This window comes from Lissotriton vulgaris, chromosome 7 (assembly GCF_964263255.1).
Source record: "Lissotriton vulgaris chromosome 7, aLisVul1.2, whole genome shotgun sequence".
Lineage (NCBI taxonomy): Eukaryota > Metazoa > Chordata > Amphibia > Caudata > Salamandridae > Lissotriton > Lissotriton vulgaris.
The window spans coordinates 470,864,764-470,885,781 of NC_141695.1; the positions used below are offsets into that span (position 1 = coordinate 470,864,764).

Genomic DNA, 21,018 nt, shown 5'->3' on the forward strand with positions numbered 1-21,018 from the left:
CCTCGATATGGTAAAGCCCTGACACAAACTACGCAGAATGCACATTGGCACAGTTTGTAAAGCGCTAATATTACCCACGAGCCAGAATGAAAACCCACTACCGTCTGACTTGTGGTCCCCAGCTTGTGGTTGCTGTGATACTTTTCAGTTTTTTGCACCATACGGCGGCTTGTCTTATTTCACGTGCTAGTTTTATTTAATGCGGTTTTATATAGCGCAAACATTACCCGAAGGTGTCAACCACACACACAACCACACATACAACCACACATAAAACCACACATACACACACACAACCACACCGTCAGTGCACTTTTTCACCAGGCACAGACACCATCAGTCGTCAGTGCACGCTTTCACGGGGCACAAACACCACCAGCCGTCAGTGCACGCTTCCACAAGGCACACACCACCAGATGTCAGTGCACGCTTTCACCAAGCACACACACATACCACCAGCCGTCAATGCACGCTTTTACCAGGCTCACAAACACCATCAGCCATCAGTTCACGCTTTCACCAGGCACACACACATCACCAGCCGTCAGTGCACGCTTTCACCAGGCATACACACCACTAGCCATCAGTGCACGCTTCCACCAGGCACACACACCACCAGCCGGCAGTTCACACTTCCACCAGGCACACACACCACTAGCCACCAGTGCACAATTTCTACAGGCACACACACCACCAGCCATTAGTGCACACATCATTTGTTAACGCATCCACAATTAACTATTGTAGTAATCGCAGTATGGCGCACTTTACTTTTAAACATATTCATCTAAAGCGCAGCATGCCACCATTGCTTCAAAAATAAATACACATTTTTTTGGCCTACAATTTATAGACTTTAGTTGCCGTTGGTGTTGCAATATTTAGCAATGCCAATAGCTCACACTTAATTATCCCTAGACCTATTGCATTGTAAATGCTTGTTTTATAAATGGCCCATTCCTGCTAAGTCTAACACATTAGTCCATGCATTACACTGCTGAGTGTAGTAAATAGATATGCATCTGCGCTTTGTGAAATGATGAGTACATATTTATCAAGGTCATCTCCATTCAAACTAATGAGGTGTATGTAGCTAAAGAAAAGTTGTGCATGATAAATTCAAGTGAACAATTATAGAATATGAACCATTACTGAGAGAATGGAAGAATAAATGCATCCGTCAGCACAAAGATTTACACAGAGACAGCTTTCCCTTTGTCAATCAGTTACCACCGCGTTTGTGGTGTCAAAGGTGTTCTGTGGTTTGCGACTGCAAGACGGTCCCAAACCAATAATACATCTCATTGTGATTCCTAAAAAGGAGACAGCGTCCCTTTCACCCCTCCTCGTATTTATAATTTGGAATGATTTGCAAAAAACATTTTACGTTTTGCAAAGGCTTTTCCGAATCACAAAAAAGATTTCGGTTCATTAAGTAATGACATTTTGCAGTCACAACTACTACGATTTTTTTAAACCCCTGGTTTGCAGCCGCAAACTAATTTCATACATGAGACCCTTAGCATCTTAGGTATGCATGAGCTTATAAATCCATGCTGTTTTAAAAGAAAACAAACTTGAAATATTTGTGAACAGGCGGTTTATCAAGCATACAACTCTAACTTACTTCTAGAGAAGGAATTAGATGCAGAAAGAACGAATGTGTGTGTATGTGTGCGCGCGCGCTTGTGTGTGTTCCATGCCCGCTAGAACTAAACCCAATCATCTCAAGTGAGGTACAACTGTAGAAATATAGGCTTCACAACAAAGATCAATAGTAGGTTATGCAGAGATGCATTCAAGATATCCACCTTGACCTGCAAAGGCAGTGCCGAGGAAAGAGAAGAGTCATAGTGATGATCTGGCTTTCTCTGGTTGCACTTTCCGCAAAAATGTAATGCTGGACCTAGAGTAGTAAAGAAAGTCTCCTGATACTTTGGCGAATCAACAAATATTTTAGACCTGCCACTAGAATGGTAAATAGTAGATTACCCTCGTACTATACTCCAGCCTACCTGCCCCAGGTGGAGGGAGGCTAAACTGATCTGGCATGAGAGGCACATACAGTATATAAGACGCACATAGGAGAGCGCTACTGTCCATTAAATGCATGATCTGGCACATTTAAGACAGTAACGTGGGGCCCAAGCAAGAAGAAAAACTGCGGATGTTGCAAGGCTCCGATTGAACGCATTGCACGTTTAATGTTTGTTTGCCCAGGCGTATGAATCATCGCGGGCAAAATGGCTGAAACCGCTCTGTCAACAACTGGGCACACGAGATTACTATACAACATTACGTATTCTTAGGTCCGATCCCAGGAATGTTTTACACATGTTGTGTAGCAACATTTCTAGGATAAGCATGGCTAACAAGGTGTAAGGTGCTCACAAGAAAAAAAATAGCCTTAACTGTAAGCAGATTAGCGGAGACCTTAAAGCCCTATTATGTAAGCCACTGGACCCACTATGCACAAGCACTTTGGGGCATATTACCGAGGTGTGCGTTGCAAAACGCACAACGCACATCTCCGTATCGCCGGCTATCGCCGGATTTCATCGCCTAATTAGCGCGCAATTATCAATGCGCATCAGGCAGGCGATTAAAAATCCGGCGATAGTCAGCGATATGGCACATTAGCGCATGAAAACAAACGTTGTTTTCATGTGCTAATGTGGGCCTTGATAATATGGGGGGGTGGATTCAGCTTTATGATCCACACCCCCATGTTAACAATGCCTAACGCCTGGTCGGAGCAGGCGTTGGGAGACCTGGGATAAATGAGTTTATCGCAGGTTTTTGTCTCCCAACGCCTGCCTTGGTAATAGGATGTTCCCACCTCCAACCACATTTTACATGTGGTTGGACGTGGGAACGCCCACTTTGCATGTCATTAGCGATGTTTATCGCTGACATGCAAAGTGGGCTCGGCCCAGGCTTTAAAGTGCCCTTGGTAATAGGGCTCTAGCTGTATCGCCGCTTTCTCGGCACAATTCGCCGAGAAAGCGGCAATACTAGCCCTTGGTAATATGCCCCTTTATTTGCTAAAACGTTTGACGTTAGCCAAGGAAAATTGAATGTCCTTCTGAATTTTTTTATATCCCACTGTAACAATGAAGCATTACATGATCTTAGCTTTTAATGAAGAGACGCACTAAATAATTCGAACTAAACTGTGTATATATTAAAGTTTTCCCATTTTAAAGTTTTACACCCAGATTCATCAAACCAGAATCGGCTCGCAAAGGGCCAGATTCTGAGAATCTGGCCCTTTGCGAGCGCTATTTTTGCATTTGGGATGCATCATCTCAAATGCAAAAATCGCAAATGTAGAAATCGCTAAATTGTGATTAATTGCATTTAAGGAATCTCAATTTGAGATTCCTTAAATGCAATTCATGAACCATTTTAAAATTGCGAAATCGGAATCTGGGGCCGCTATTTACCGCAAAGTCGAACTACGTGGTAAATAGCAAAAACTTAGAAAAATGCACTTTAGTGCATTTTTCTAAGTTGTATGTTACACACACACATGTCCCTGGGACATGTGTGTGCGCAACACCAGTGGACATCACCACTTCAGGGGTGCAACAGGGTGTCCTTTGGACACCCTGGCACCCTTGGAATTGCTTCCTTATTTGCGATTCGCTAATTGCTAATCGCAAATAAGGAATGACTCCCCATTCATTCCTATGGGCCTTTAGGCCCATAGGAATGAATGGGAAAGCCATTCCTTATTTGCGATTAGCAACTAGCGAATCGCAAATAAGGAAGCTGTAGAAATCGCTAAAATTATTGCGATTTCTACATGCATCCCGTTTTGCGAGTCTTTAATAGCGAATCCTTAAAATTCGCTATTAAGGACTCGCAAAACAGGACTTTGATGAATCTCGGGGTTAGCCTCTCAACTCTTTGGATATGACATTCGCACCATTCTATCACAAGCTTAATTGATCATTTTGTTGTAGTAACATCTACACAAACCAATGACGCTGTAAATTTGTATTCTGCTTTTTTAAAGAACAGCAAGGGGCTTTTATTGTAATCGTAGCTTTTATGACATCTCAGTCGAAATAAAGCTTATATCAAATCAAACATTTCGGCGGGATCCAGAGCCTTACAACCATCATACTTCCCTCTATTAGGTCCCATGATCAGTGGTGCCCTTGGCATCCCCGAAGTGTGGCTCAATGGTTAGAGCGGCAGACCCTGATGCAGAGGTCTAGCCCGGGACCAGGGTTCAATTCCCTGCCTCGGCGGGTCTTGGGCTCAAAATTCCACGGACCTGATAATTCTGGCCTCGGTGCCTATTCCAATCATGGAGTCCCACTCTGCAACTCTGGGCAATAGCTTTCTTAATCTCCACAACGGCCCCCACAATGCTAAGGATGCCTGGCCTCCACAATGGGGGCGCCCAGGAGTGGACGCCTCACAGGGAAAGCCAGGATGGGTTCCACAGCGGTATTCGAACAAGCACCTTGAGACCCTTGCGGGTGAGTAGTGCGCTATACAAGTATCAATTTATCAGTGAGATAGACAAGAATCCTTGCACTTGCTCTAAGACTCTTACCACCTGCAGCAAGAAAGCGTTTTTTATTTTACAGCCTCTTGCTTCTACTTTTGCGTCTACTATTGCTTTGGGCACTGAATGTGAGAGTCAATGTAGGGGGTGTTTTATAGTGTTTCATTTCCAGCCTCTAGTCACTTCCTGCAAGACAAAGCTTTAGGATTCCGTGGGTTGTAATGCCATGTTTAGCAGCCTCTCTTCCCTGCAGATGTATTGCATTGTACACCAACCCGTTTTATCATTCTTGGGAGGCTTTACACACACCGTCTTTATTCCAGATAGTAATTTGCAGCCTTGGAGTATTAGCTTCATTCAGGCAGCATCTCTCCATGTCTCTATATCACCGAAAGTTGCTGCTGGTTGAGCTGATATTTACTAGATACTAGTGAATTAAAGTCTGACTTCGCTGTCCCCAGACCACTAGGCTCGAACAGGCTCCAGAGCACATCACATTATGGGTCTGCTTCAAAGGCTGATAGATATGGAAAATCACCCTGCTCCTATGGTGGAGGAAAATCCTCTCTGAATGTAGCACTTCTGCTAGAATCTAGAGGATTATCCTCCCTCCCCAACCTTTCTCAGGCGCTTTGTGGACACAGCAGTCTTTCTGAAAGTATGAGCAAAGAGACTTGACTTCTTTGGTGGAGCAAGCATGGAGGTCAATTGGGAGATAGCTGCTGCTACACACCTCTTGCCGTCTCATACTCATCATGCAACTCCTTTTGTTATCTATAAGTTTAAGGGTTCATGAAGAGAGCAGCAGGAACAGAAAGTAGGGAGGGCTTTAGGATCCCACTTTATAATCCTTAATTTAAACTCCCTGCCCATGACCCACTCTATCGCAGCAAACAGGAAACTGTTGAGGCGCAATGGTCTGGGCTCAGGTTCAACCCTTTGCCTCCGATGGTCACTAAGATGTAGTCAATTTCTGCAAAGCCTGCCATTTTGGTGTATGAACTTCCATTGGTGTGTGTCAAACAAATAATGTGATAGAAGCAGTAATGGTCAAGGTTGCCACCACTGTCAGATGAGGCCCACTGTAATGAGGGAGAGAATCTCTTATCAAACCAAATATATACCTGGTGCTAACGGATAAATAACACAATGGTGCTTACCTGCAAAAATAGGAGTCAGCAAATATAACAATAAGTACAAGAGAAAAGAGAAGAATAGATAAAAAGTATCTTGTCGTGCTTTCTGTGTACCTGTAGGAAACATAAAAATGACTCAAGTTAACAATGGAGTACAAAATTCAGTAAGAACAAAATACACGCACGCATATTATTTATTCATTAAAAGGTTGCTCTAAGCAACAGCATTGCTTAAGAAATTCACCAATCCACAGTTGCCTGAGAGGCACAAGCAAAATCCATACATGCTATAAACGAGATGCTAATTCAGGATAGAAAAAACAGCCTGCGAAGTAGAGAGATTGCTCAGTTAGTTTGTCCGTAATTGTACAGGCCAGCGTCAAAGAGAACATGATTTAATGTCAATGTACGTGTTCCCAGAAATTAAAAGAAAAGCACATATTTAAACAAGGCATCCCCAGATCATCAGGAGTAAGTACAACGAGATCACTTTCAGGCAATACAGCAGGTTATAGTAAATGGTTTCACTTATTCTTCTCTTACTCATTACTTTGTTGTATATGGTTTCCATTCGAACATTAAGCAAGGAGTATGTCCCTTTAAGTACTGGGGAAGGAAGGTCCGGATAACTTGCATAACAGAGTAAAAATACCCTTGACTCAAACATAAATGAAGCACTCTCTTATGACAAGAGTTGCAGTGTTTTATGGACATATGTTTTTGCTCATTGTGCCTTTAAGGGAGTGGAATCTAGAGGAGTTGGCGTGTGAGGAATCCCCCAAGTATTCAAACTCCTGGTATGTTTTGAAAGGCAAATCTGCATGCTGGCAGTTTGGGCTGGAGCTGTTGCTAGGGTCTTAACCTCTTTAAACGTACCTAAATCCTTTTCTGCAACCAGAGCCTTTCTTACAGTGGGGACGAAAGGATTCTGTAACACCCCAACATTAAGCTGGACATCTTCATATGCATCTCCCAATGCTGCTGCAATAGTTTTGTGCTGTGGAGTCCTGTTCCACTTTTTGGGTTTGGAACAAAATCCATTAATCCACCAATCGGCGGATCCCTGTGGCGAATTGAGAGTGGACATCAGATGTCTTTCCCAGAAACCGCAGTTGTAGATTGATGGTTCGAGCTAGCCCATAAATGGAAGTCAGGTGGAGGCCATGTCAAGTAAGGCACCAGGAGGCAGACAATATTGCCTATACTTGCCTGGCTTTTTCATCTTGGTATCACTCAATGTGGACAACATAAGTCATGTGGAATGTGTAGGGAGACACAGAAGCAGGATCCAGATGTTCACTGTTACTACTAGAGCTTACTGGCACATCACTCTCAAGCCTAGCAATTTCTGGAGCATGTACTGTGTTCCCTCACATAGCATGTACCATGGAAAAAAGCAAGTGGCCAATTTGTTTTTCACCACATTATGGGGCTTACTGTTGAGACTCGTCTGGGCTGGTAAGCACCCCTGCATTCATTGTGACACAAAGCTCCTCCCATGTGAGAAAGGATAGTTTGGGGTGCTGCACTTCACCAATATTACTTGGCGGCACAATGCCAAAATGCGCATCACTGGTTTCACAAAGATGCCAGGCTCTCATACACTAAACCGGAAATCGATCAGGCTGAACTAGTACTACTCGCCTCCACCCTACCCCAGGGTCTCCCCTTGGCCCGAAATGATGTGCAGACTTGTCCACAACAAGCATCAATTAAGGGCCTCAATACATTCTTCCCTTCCTTTGTACTAACTGATAACCCTTGGCTCCCCATCACCTGTAAGGCCTTGGTTAAACATACTATGGCACGCTATGGCTCCTCACATTTAGTGATCTTTTTCCCCGACTCACATCTTATTTCACACTCTACAGATATGTGTTTTGCGTCCACAACCGTCATGGACCTGTTTGTGATGTGCCATCTATATAGCCACTATATATTAGGCTTCTGGTAATCCATTGGTACCCAATGAGTTCCTACCCCTCACCCTTTTCATATACTATGATAGTGGCACTCCTTTAGTGTCCAAGCTGTATCATACATGTCTGGATTTATTTCCCACTCTTGGTCAGAAACTTCAATGCCATTGTGCACATGATTTAGGTTGCCAGTTGACAGCTAGGTTGTGGAGAGCCTGGTGTATACAAACGCACTCCATCTCCCCTAATTAATACCATAAACTCATCCATTTCACGTTTTTAAATTGCACATATCTCACTCTAATAGACTAACACAGGTTTGATCACTCCAGATCCCCCGAATGTCCCAAATGCTACAACACAGGAGATGACTTTCTGCTATATGACCTGGACTTGTAGATAGCGTGCACGCTACTGGGCAGATATCTTTTCCCACCTGGCCCAAATGGTAGAGGTGACCCTCAACCTAGCCCCACTCCCAGTATTACTGGGATATGCGCAGGACCTCCCGAAACATCCGCCGACATACGGCGATGGCGCTCTTGCTTGCCAGATGTGAGATTGCCCTGCACTGGGGGAGCAGACACCCTCCCACTTTTAAAGACTGGCTGGCAAGTCTGGCCTACTGCATCACCACCAGCGAGCTCTTTCACTGACTCCAACCCCCATCCTTAAAGACCAAAAGACATATGGCAACCCTCCGTAGGTATTTACAATCAGTGTCTGATGCACCCCAGCAATCTCAGACCTGACACGACACAACACCTTGTCGTACTCTACATACTATCCCTTTTCGGTCGTCCACCAGACCCACCCCACTTGCAGACCCACCTCGATTCCCCCTACCTGATCCACACACTGCCTCCCCCTAACACTGGGCCTCACCCGAGACCCCATTCCCCCCAGGTTACATGACTCCTGAAATTTCACAGGTTCTGTGCGTCTGCCTAAAATGGGCACCTCACTGTGTTATAACTGGGATAACATAGTGTAATGGTTTTGTTTGTTGTGATTTGTTGTTTGTTTGCATTCTGACAGGGGAATCTGGCACCTGAGCATACCCCTTGAGCGTGTATTATTCTCATTCATTTTATCTTCTTTCACATAAAATGACAGCTGGAATGTCCTCAATTTACCATGTAACCTACAAACATATTATAATCGATGATGTACTGATTAAGCTCTGGAAGACTGTTAAACTGTGATGCATGCCTGTATTATGAAAATCAATAAAAACTGTTTAAAAAACACAACTTGTGCATTTCATAATCTTTGTGCTGCGGCACCTGCACTGTTGACAAGCTCTCTTATTTATTCATTAATTTATTTATTGATGTATTTGTATATCGCGAGGACATTATCTAAAGGTGTTAGAGCGCTGTACAATAGAAATGGATCATTGCATAAAGTGCACAATTATATTATCCAAGGATGTTAATACATTTAGGTACACCAAGAAAATTGCAATATAAGAATAGATTATTACATAAGGAGTAGGATTAAGATGCAGATACATTAAAAACCCATGAACATTGGAGTCAAGTATAAGTCGCAGCAGTTATAGAAGTTACATAAGAGGATATCGACAGGTGTCAAGTGCGAGATGGAATCTAATGAAAACAATGTAGTACGGTAAATCTCGAGGTACCAATTAGTTCAAAGACTAAACCAGGGAGGTCAACACTGGGGAGGAGAGGTTAGCTAAAATGTCTTTGAAAGACGTGGGCTGTCAGCTCAGTTTTAAATGCAGTGTTTGAGGTACTGGTGCGTAGATTCAGAAATAACAAGTGCCATTCTCTGGTCACGCTTCCTGCGAAGTCGTTCCTTTTTAGGTCTCGCCTAGGCAACATGCATGCACTGCTCAAGAAGATGACCTTTAGAAATCGGTCTGCTCCTTTCCAAGCACACTCGTGCCTGTGATGGCATCCACCTTGCAGGAGCGAGCAGCTGCGCACCGACCATCTGTTTTCAATTTGCATGGCCGCATGCGCCGCTCCTCACTCCCGCAAGCACGAGTGCTTGAAAACAGCTCACCGTCCCCACCCTACCTCACCTCCCTCTCCCTCCTGCAGTGTTTTCACCCGCTCCCCTGGCAACTGTGCACGCCAATGATAGCTCCCCTTGTTTGTTTGATGTAGCTTTGCAATGACATCCATGTTTTGTTGGCCCCACCTGACTAAAATTCTTGCTTTAGTGAAGCTTGTGCTTTTTGGACAACGAAGAATTAGGTTGCATCGACGATTCGTGGAGCTTCAGGAGCTGCAGGAGTAAGTTTTCTTAGAATTATAGCGCTTTAAAATGTTTAAATATTATGTATCCACAACAATGCAAACCTTCCTAGACTACATGGGCGATACCGCCTTTTACTGCCTCCTGGCAGGCGCGATGTGGGGGAAGGGTGTCATGTTATTTCAATACACTGTATGATGTCTGTGGAGATTATTATTTATTCTTCTTTTGTATAAGCATTAGGCTGTTTCTCGTACCTTGTTTCATGTAAATGTAAGTACAAAGATCGTTGTCCTTCCCTGGGACTTTATAATTTTTTAGGTCTTGCAGACCTTCGTTGCAGCGTATTCATGCTGCTCGCTCTGCGAAGCTTTTGTAATCGATACAGTTACAGAAGTGGAGTGTAGGCTCGGCTCCTTATTTTCATTCACTAGCTTAATTCTGTATGCTAAATTCTGGCCTCCTATTCTTTGTGAGGCTTTTTAGTCCCTCCCGTTTACCACCCAGTCGAGTTTTAAGCCAGCCCACCTGGACTGGATGCTTTACTGGTGGCGTGACACTCTCTCCCTTTATTACTTGGTGTTGCCCCTTTATTTTGGGATACAGCGTGGTGTAAACAAGCTTATGCTTTCCGTGAGTGTTCCTGACGCACTCCTCTCAGCCTCTGGGACACAGCGTAAGGATCGATCAGCTGCTTGTTTTTTATTTACACCTTCCTGGGCTCTCGGCCACTTTGTCACTGTCTGCCCGTGTTTCCTCAGGGTTTTTATTTATTTTATTTTTATTTTATATGCTTATAAAGCGCCGGACTAGACTCCCGAAGGGGTATCTCCGCGCTATAACTGCAAATGAGAGTGAGAACAAGAGGTGTAGCCAGATGTAATATGATCATTAGTTGGTAGGGAACAGGTAGGTTTTTAGATTTCTTCTGAAGTTCATATGGTTGGTAATGGACCTTAGGTCCAGCGGTAATGTGTTCCAGAGTGTGGGTCCGGTATGAGCCAATGCACGGCCACCCTGCCTGGCTTTCTTAACTCTGGGCACCTTCAGCAGTTGCTGATTGCTGGATCGCAGAGAGCGCCCTGGGATGTAGGGCTGAAAGATGTCAATGAAATATTTGGGGCCCATCCCTATTAAGCTCTTATGTATAGTACATAAGGTCTTGAACTGAACTCGCTTCTTCACAGGAAGCCAGTGTAGATGAGTCAGTAGGGGGCCGGAGGGTGTCCTAGGTGGAGCATTCATGACAATCCTTGCTGCAGTATTTTGTATAACCTGTAGTTTCTTGATTTGCTCCTCGTTAGCTCCAAGGAGCAAACCATTGCAGTAGTCTACCCTACTGATAACAAGAGCCTGGACCAGTGTTTTCCTGTAGTGGTCTGGTAAATAGGGGAAAACACGCCTTAGCATCCCGATAGCCCGGAAGCAGGTACCAGCTACCTGATTGATGTGATCCTTAAAAGTAAGTTGTTGGTCAAATAGTACTCCTAGGTTTTTGGCCTTGCTATTAGGGGTAGGGACAGGACCTAGTTCTTGGGGCCACCAATCTGATGACCAAAGTGTCGTCGCTTGACCGAACAACATAACTTCGGTTTTCCCGACATTACATTGCAGACAATTTGATGACATCCAGTCTGCAATGGCACTCATGCCATCTGCAAAAGATTTTTTTATTGCAGGTGTGAGATTTTTAAAAGGAAAAAGGAGTTGGGTGTCGTCAGCGTACGACACGGGGGTGAACCCGAAAGATCTTGCTAGGTTGGCTAGGGGGGCCACATATATATTGAAGAGTGTGGGGCTCAAACAAGAGCCTTGTGGCACCCCCTTATTGAGCTCTCTATGGGTGGATTGATGGGAGCCCAGCCTAACCTCTTGGGAGCGCCCGGACAGAAAACTCTCCAACCACGCGAAAGCCTCTCCTCCTATTCCTACCTCCCTTAGGCGATGGAGAAGCACCTTGTGAGACACCGTATCAAAAGCGGCGGAGAGATCCAACAGCACCAGAATCATAGAGCAACCATCATCCAGTGCCATTTTGATGTTGTTGGTCACTGTTTGAAGTGCTGATTCTGTGCTGTGGTTCGGCCTGAACCCAGATTGAGAATAGTCCAGGCCGTCCGTCGCTTCAAGATGTTGAGAGAGATAGGTGTTCACGTGCTTCTCCGTGATTTTGCCCAGGTAAGGTAGGAGAGAGATAGGACGTAGGTTGGAAAGGTCTGTCCAGGGAGATGATGTCTTTTTCCTTATCGGGTTCACCACTGCCTTTTTCCATTCTGTCGGGACCTGTCCTGTCCTAAGGGAGATGTTGACCACTTCAAGTATGTGTGAGCCTAATAAAGGGATCAGAGAACCAACCATTTTAGCTGGAACTAGGTCATTAGGGGAACCTGTTTTTATGTGGTTGCAAAGAATAAGGAGCTCTGTGTGGTCAATAGAAGGGAAAGACGTCAGAGAAGGTTCATTGTATGTGGAGGGGGTTGTAATTAAGCACGTTTTGGAGTTATTTTTGCTGATGTCATTAGCTTCTACTATTCTCTCATAGATGGTGTTAATTTTATCTTCAAAATATAGAGAGATGTTGTCACACAGATCCTGTGAGAAGTCATCAGAGCTTTCACATGCCGTGGGCTTTATAAAGTTTTGCAGAATATGAAAAAGTTCCTTAGAGCTGTTGCCTGCTTCAGCTATTTGCTGAGTTAGTTGTTGTTTCCTGGCCAGCTTTATATTTTTATAATACTCTGCTTGAGCATTTAAAAAATTTTTCCGACTATCCTCGGATTTTGTTTTCCGCCAGGCTTTCTCAGCTCGTCGGCACTTTTGTTTCTCTGTTCTCAGTTCCTTCGTATACCATTTTTCTTGTTTTGACACTGGGTGTTGTTTATGTCTTTTTAGAGGAGCTATAGTGTCAATGGCTTTTTTATGAGCTGCATTTTCTTGTAACGCGCTGGTATTGCAAACTGTACTACCACGATTGGAGTCTTTCAATTACAACATAATTTACAACATATTTAAATGGGTTGTGTGTTTCTAGCATTCATTGTATAATCTACTTTTCTCAACTATGGGATAGTATTTGCAGTTCGATCTAATGTAATTTCACCTTCCTTAGACGTCAGTACAGTTTGCCAACTAGCGGGTAGCTGCAACATAAGCAGTGGTAGAAGTGGGCGGGATCGGAAGGGCATGGCGTGCCCCTACTTAAAAAATTATTTCAGCCCATTCCCCTACTTCTTTCTTGAAAAAAATCGTCCGGGACGGCAAGAATAGACCTACTAAAAAACGATAACTTTTTCATTCTGCTTCCAGGGTCTGCACGCACTTCTCTCTTGAACTCCAGAGGCTGCAGCAGCCCCTCCCTGAGCTCTCACAGGCTGTGGGCAGGCCCATTGTCATTCCGATTGAGGCCAATTACCCCCTTTCGAATGACAGTGCGCCCACCCTCTCTGCCTTTAGCATATCGTGCCAGTGAGATCAGAGTTAATGATTACAGAGGAGCTTTCCCCAAACAGAGTTCTGTGGGGAGCTTGCCCCTTGTGTAATTTGTCAATGTTGTACACAGAGTTAACAGGGCAGGAGCAGTGACGGGACAGAAGAGGCGATGGGAAAGGAGAGGTAATGGGGCAGGAGAGGTGACCGGATAGAAGAAGTAACGGGCAGGAGAAGTGACAGGGCAGGAGAAGTGACAGCGTAGGAGAAGTGACGGGGCAGGAGAAGTGACAGCATAGGAGAAGTGACCGCTTAGGAGATGTGACAACGTAAGAGAAGTGACCGGCAGGAGAAGTGACGGGCAGGAGAAGTGACGGGGCAGGAGAAGTGACGGGGCAGGAGAAGTGACGGGTCAAGAGAAGTGACAGAGCAGGAGAAGTGGCAGGGCAGGAGAAGTGACAAGGCAGGAGAAGTGACAGCGTAGGAGAAGTGACAGCGTAGGAGAAGTGACAGTGTAGGAGAAGTGATGGGTCAGGAGCAGTGACAGGACAGGAGCAGTGAGAGGACCGGAGAGGCGACAGGAAAGGAGAGGTGACGGGGCAGGGGAAGTGACAGCATAGGAGAAGTGACAGCGTAGGAGAAGTGACAGGGCAGGAGAAGTAACGGGGCAGGAGAAGTGCCGGGGCAGGAGCAGTGAACGGGGCAGGAGCAGTGAACGGGGCAGGAGAAGCGACGGGGCATGAGAAGTGACGGGCAGGAGAAGTGACAGGGCAGGAGAAGTGACAGCGTAGGAGAAGTGACAGTGTAGGAGAAGTGACAAGGCAGGAGAAGTGACGGGTCAGGAGCAGTGACAGGACAGGAGCAATGAGAGGACCGGAGAGGCGACAGGAAAGGAGAGGTGACGGGGCAGGAGAAGTGATGGGACAGGAGCAGTGATTAGGCATGAGCAGGAGTGGTAACTTGGCAGGAGCAGTGAACGGATAGGGGCAGTGAACGGGGCAGGAGAAGTGATGGGACAGGAGAAGTGATCGGGCTGGAGCGGTGATCTGGCAGGAGCAGTGAACGGGCAGGAACAGTGAACGGGCAGGAGCAGTGAATGGGGCAGCAGTGACAGAGCAGGAAAAGTGACGGGCAGGAAAAGTGATGGGGCAGGAGCAGTGACGGGGCAGGAGCAGTGACGGGGCAGGAGCAGTGACAGGGTATGAGAGGCATTAGGAAAGGAGAGGTGAGTGGGCAGGAGTGGTGACTGGGCAGGAGTGGCGACTGGGCAGGAGTGTTGACCGGGCGGGAGTGGTGCCCGGGCAGGAGTGATGACGGGGCAGGAGTAATGACAGAGCAGGTGAAGGGACCGGGCAGGTGAAGTGACGAGGCAGGAGAGGTGACGAGGCAGGAGAGGTGACGGGGCAGGAGAGGTGACGGGGCAGGAGAGGTGATGGGGCAGGAGACGTTACTCGGCATAAGAGGTGATTAGGCAGTAACGGTAACCGAGCGGGAGCAGTGAAAGGACAGGAGCAGTGAATGGGGCAGGAGCGGTGAATGGGGCAGGGGCGGTGAATGGGACAAAAGCGGTGAACGGGGCAGGAGCAATGAATGGGGCAGGAGAAGCGACGGGGCAGGAGAAGTGAGAGGGCAGGAGAAGTGAGAGGGCAGGAGCAGTGAAGGAGCAGGAGAAGTGACGGAGCAGGAGCAGTGATGGGGCAGGAGAGGTGACAGGGCAAGAGAGGCGACAGGGCAGGAGAGGCGACAGGGCAGGAGAGGCAACAGGGCAGGAGAGGCGACAGGGCAGAAGAAGTGACGGGCAGGTGACGTGATGGACAGGTGACGTGACGGGCAGGAGAGGTGACGGGGGCAGGAGAAGTGACAAAGCACGAGAAGTGATGGGGCAGGAGCGGTGATTAGGCATGAGCAGGAGTGGTAACTGGGAAGGAGCGGTAAACTGACAGGAGCAGTGAATGAGGCAGGAGAAGTGACAGAAGTGTCTGCCACCGCACCCTAGTGAAGCGCCTCAGCAACATCGGAATCCGAGGGAAAGCACTGGACTGGATCCTCTCGTTCCTCGTCGGAAGAACCCAGAGAGTCCGCCTCCCCCCCCGTTCAGATCCGAGGCCACCGAAGTCATCTGCGGCGTACCACAAGGATCTTCACTCAGTCCAACCCTCTTCAACGTCCTCATCCTGGGATCATCACCCTCCGCCTGGGACGACTCCTGGTGGCCCCCGGCCCTGGGCACCGCTCCCAAACCAACAGACCACGCACGCAACCTGGGCCTCATCCTGGACTCCTCCCTGTCGATGACCAGACAAGTCAACGCCGTCTCATCTTCGTGCTTTAACACCCTGCGCATGCTCCGCAAGATCTTCAGATGGATCCCCACTGAAACCAGGAAGACCGTCACCCAGGCACTCGTCACCAGCCGACTGGACTACGGGAACACCTTCTACGCCGGAACCACAGCCAAACTTCAAAAAAGACTCCAACGCATCCAGAACGCCTCCGTACGCCTCATCCTGGACATCCCCCGACACAGCCACATCACCAGACACCTGAGAGACCTGCACTGGCTCCCCGTCAACAAGAGAATCACGTTCAGACTCCTCACCCACGCACACAAGGCTCTCCACGACCTCGGCCCCAAGTACCTCAACGACCGCATGACCGTCTACACGCCCGCCCGCCAGCTACGATCGACCAGCCACGCCCTCGCCACCGTACCACGCATCCACAGAGCCTCTGCCGGAGGAAGATCTTTCTCCTACCTGGTAGCCAAGACTTGGAACTCCCTCCCCACCCACCTTCGGCAAACCCAAGACCATCTCTCCTTCAGGAAGCAGCTGGCTGTTCGAGCAGTAGCATACCCCTCTCCCCCAGCGCCTTGAGACCCTCCCGGGTGAGTAGCACGCTTTACAAATGCCGTGATTGATTGATTGATTGATTGACAGACCAGGAGTTGTGACGGGACAGGAGAAGGTATGGGGCAGGGAAATTGATGAGGCAGGAGCGTTGATCATGCATGAGCAGGAGTACTGACTAGACAGGAGCAGTGAAAGGGCAGGAGCAGTGAAAGGGCAGGAAAAGTGACGGGACAGGAGAAGTAATGGGGCAGGAGAAGTGATGGGGCAGGAGAAGTGATGGGGCAGGAGAAGTAATGTGACGGGGCAGGAGAAGTGACAGGCAGGATCCACCCATCTTTACTGGCAGCAAACGCAAAGACCACCACGGAAGCCCAAAGGGCTAGCTACGGCAATGGCTGCAAGGATGCTACACGGTTCCCGTCCTATGTAAATTAGAGGTTCACAATTAAGGTTCTCTCTGGCATTCGTGTGGAATACATTAAACGTACTCCCCAAGCGTTTAAAAAATCATGAAACGCACAGATACAATTAGAACAGAACTGTCTAAGCTAAGATTATAAAACAAACTGGGGGAGAAGGAAGTATCACTGCCAGGGTCACAAGGTCAAGCAGCAGAGAACACAAAACTAACTGCAGATTCCCCATAAAATGACGCTGAAGCCTAGACAGGACTGCTGCCCTCCATCTCTCTTACAGCAAGCTGGTGTTTGTCAGGAGGAGATGAGTTGTTGGTCTGGTTCTTTTGTCTCTTCCTCGGCTGCACACGTTCTGTCCGTGAATATTAAGGGTGCATCTGTGGCACTCCTGAACTGTGCTAGCTGGAGCTATGCACACTGCCCACCAAAGTAACCTCCGTACACACGCCCGGCCCTGCCCATCAGTGGCAGCTCCCCTCACTGTCCAGAAGGGCCAACTCTGTACCCTGCTCATTCTGCCCATCACTTCCTCAGCGCACACAAGTGCAATGCCAGGCAGTCCCAGCTCGTGACCCACCCTCCGGGACATGCCCTGAACCTCACTTCTCACAAGTTAGCTGTTCCTACCCCGCCCGCACTTGCATTGGTACAACACGATTATCCATGGTGTCTGCCTGATAGCTCGTGAGTATGGAAGGGCTGACTGTGTCCTCAAACAGGCTTTCGAGGTTGGACAGCCAGTGCCTACTTCTGACATCATCAGTGACAAGCTTCCAGTTCTTCACTCAAATGCCCTTGTATGTTCTTTTTCTCAGTGTGACCCATGGTGGAGTGACACCAGCCCCCTATATCCAGGCTGTGCATAAGCTTAAAATTGGAAAATCTTCTTTTAACTGCTCCGCATTTCATTTTACTAACCTGCCTTCCCTGAACTGCACTGCTTCCCGGTCCACCACAGGTTGTCCTGTTTGCGTGGAGGGAGTATCCAGCACCATTCCCCACCCACTTCTGGGCATGAGACCGGAGGAGGCGAAGCCTCCCCACTACTTAACCCACTTGCCAAAAGCTGTGTGCAGCGGACGCGCACATGCTGAAGACAAGCAAAAGCGCTGCTATTTTTAAATATACCTTGCTGCTAGAATTGTTTTAAAAATTGAAAAATCTTCTATTAACTGTGCCGCATTTCATTTTACTCACCTGCCTTCCCTGAACCTAACTGCTCCCCGGTCCACCACGGGTTGTCCCGATTGCATGGAGGGAGTATGCGGCACCATTCCCCACCCATTTCCGGGCAGGAGACCGGAGGGGGCGGAGCCTCCCCACTACTTAACCCACATGGCACAAGCTTTGCGCAGCAGGCGCACCACCGGTGCGTCGAAGGTGCGCCAAAGGCAAGCCCGTCTGCACTCATCCACGGCTGGTCGGGCCCAGGGGCCTGAACCCCTGTCCGTTGCCCGTCCCACATAAGATCCTATAACCCACATACCCTACGTAATCTAAGAGCAACGACATCGGACAAGTGCCTCCACTTGTGGAATGTAGCAAATAAACACACTGACTGTCCCCACTGTGGGTTTAACCTTCGCCCGGTAGTCAAGACACGGAACACCCTTATAAAGCAAGCCAGTATAAAGATGTTCTTGCTAAACTGGAAAATCTTCTTTTAACTGCTCCGCATTTCATTTTACTAACCTGCATTCCCTAAACCACACTGCTTCCCGGTCCACCACAGGTTGTCCCATTTTCGTGGAGGGAGTATCCTGCACCATTCCCCACCCACTTCTGGGAATGAGACCGGAGAGGGCAAAGCCTCCCAACTACTTAACCCACATGGCACAAGCTTCGCGCAGCGGGCGCACCGCCGGTGCGCCGAAGGTGCGTCAAAGGCAAGCCCATCTGCACTCATCCACGGCTGGTCGGGGCTAGGGGCCTGAACCCCCGTCGCACATAAGATCCTATAACCCACATACCCTACGTAATCTAAGAGCAACGACATCGGACAAGTGCCTCCACTTGTGGAATGTAGCAAATAAGCACACTGACTGTCCCCACTGTGGGTTTAACCTTCGGCCGGTAGTCAAGACACGGAACACCCTTATAAAGCGAGCCAGTATAAAGATGTTCTTGCTAAACTGCAGATCGTTCCCTGAGCATTCCACCGAGATCGCCCAACCATTGGAAGAACTTAAACCTGCTGTTCTCTTCCTGACGGAAACATTGTTTAACAATGAGTCGGAGCCGTTCTTCGCCAAAAATCTCCCGGTGGTTACCTCATACAACGAGAGGACCGTAATGAAGGTAGAGGGGGGCCTTAGCGATCATTTTCAAAGACCACTTTAAGTGTCACATCTCTCCAGATCAGGTTTCAAATTGCAAGAGTCGTCTCTTTTCCATAGATTTCTCCCCCACTATCACTTACTCTGGGCTACTAATTTATCGCCCACTCAGCCCCCTGGGACAATTTCTTAATACCCTTCCAATTAACCATCGCCAATCAAGCTTGCTCACTATCCAACTTCACAGTACTGGGAGATCTTAATATTCATCTAGACAATACCTCCGAGCACACATCTAACAAACTAAACCTGAGCCTCTCCGCACTTCAGCTAAAGCTATTAGTATCTAAACCTACCCATATTAAAGGCCATATGCTTGACCCCATCTTTAGCAACTGCCCTGATCTCACATCAGGGATGCCATCTCCGCTTCCCTGGTCTGACCATTTCTTGATTCCCATGACTTAGAAATCCCAATTTAACTCCTTCTTTCCAAACCATCTTCACACTGGGAATGCAATTGGTCCAAGCTTCCCAGAGAACGTTGGATTTCAGCCCTTGAAACCACTAGACCTAACAAAGACCCCAACCCCACCCTAGCCAACGAGAAATGTAATTATTGGATCCAGAGCTCCCTAGATGTTGTACTCCCCACAGGTCACACCCACAATACATGCAGAGCAAAGATTTCTCCCTTGTACTCCCCTAAATTATGGAAGCTCAAGCAACACTGCAAAAGGTTAGAAAGGAAATAGAGACAGACGTATGCAGTCCCTAGCAAAGCCAAATACAGGGAGGCAATAAAAACCAATAGACTTGAAATTAAACTTGCTCAAGCTGCCTTCTACGAGGAAAAAATTAAGGCAGCCTCCAACTCCCTCAAGCAGATCTATCGGATAGCCAAAATCCTCTCTAAACTGCCCCAGAAGCAACCTACCTCTGACTATGCTCTATCCCGGTGAAACAATCTGGCAGAGTTTTTCCATCAGAAAGTACAAAATATTTACTCCACCTTCACTCCTATCCAGTTTGAAACCACTAACTGTTTAGGACGCGGAACTCAAGTCACATTGGAACTACTTCCTCCCTCAGATCTTGTATCTTTAGATCCCATTATGCACCAGGTAAAGTCAGGCTCCCCCTTAGACCCAGCACCTCCCCGCGCCCTGTCACCAGTCATAGCAAACATCATACCAACTGTCCTCGACTTGCTGAACTCCTCCATCTCTACTGGAGTGGTCTCCCCGGCTTGGACATGTGCCATGGTAAAAGCCCTCTTAAAAAAAACAAATCTAGACGAGAACAACCTGAGCAACTATCGCCCAATCTCCCTACTTCCCTGGCTGAGTAAGATATTGGAAAAACATATTAACTCAGTGTTGGTAAAGTTTTAGAAACCAATAACTTACTCCATCCCTCACAGACTGGCTTCCGTCCCCAACACTGGACGGAAACCGCCCTCCTCGCTGTAACGGAGGAGGCAAGGAGGATCCTGGATCAGGGAGGTTCTGCTGCAATCATACTTTTTGGTCTCAGAGCTGCATTCGACACTGTAAATCACGACACACTGATTCTGAGACTAAGGGATCTAGGTGCATCAGGGAATGCCATTGCCTGGCTACATTCCTTGCTAGATAAATGATCCTTCCAGGTGTTCGAAGGCGATGTTGTATCAAAAAGGATGCCCCTTAGCAGTGGTGTGCCTTAGGGCTCTTCCCTGGGCCCCACATTATTCAATATTTACATGTGTCCCCTGGCAGAGATTGTCCTTCCATTTGGCATAAAAATTATCACCTACGCTGATGACACTCAGCTCGTGGTGGCATTAAACCACCCCAAAAAATCATTAACCCCTTCGACGCTCATGACGAGCTCAGCTCGTCATGAGGTACACCTCTCGTACACTCATGCCGAGCTGAGCTCGTCATGAACAATGGGTTTTACAGATTTTCAGCGCAGGGGGGGAAAATCATAAGAGTTGATGGTGTTAAGTAACCTTGAAAGCTGTCTTAAGGAGGTGGCCAAATGGATGGAACTCTCTTGCCTGAAACTCAATGGGGACAAAATTGAGATTATGCTTCTCGGAAACTCCCCCTCTCTCAGGTCGGAGCAATTTTGTCCGAAATGCCTTGGTCCCGCTCCAGTACCCAAAGATCAGATCAAAAGCCTTGGCATATGACTGGACCGTGCCCTCAGCTTTAACAGGTGGCAAAACTCTCGGCAACCTGCTACGGTCTGCTGA

General features: G+C 47.5%; 1 protein-coding gene across 2 annotated transcripts in view; it reads right to left on the reverse strand.

Annotated features, from left to right (window-relative positions):
- LOC147701894 (histo-blood group ABO system transferase-like) overlaps positions 1-21,018 on the reverse strand; it is a 790,021-nt gene that overhangs the window by 246,997 nt on the left and 522,006 nt on the right. For both annotated transcript variants that reach the window (XM_086930523.1, XM_086930522.1), the window contains exon 4: positions 5,683-5,772. In XM_086930523.1, the coding sequence (XP_086786649.1) occupies positions 5,683-5,772 (90 nt within the window). The remainder of the gene's footprint in view (positions 1-5,682; positions 5,773-21,018) is intronic.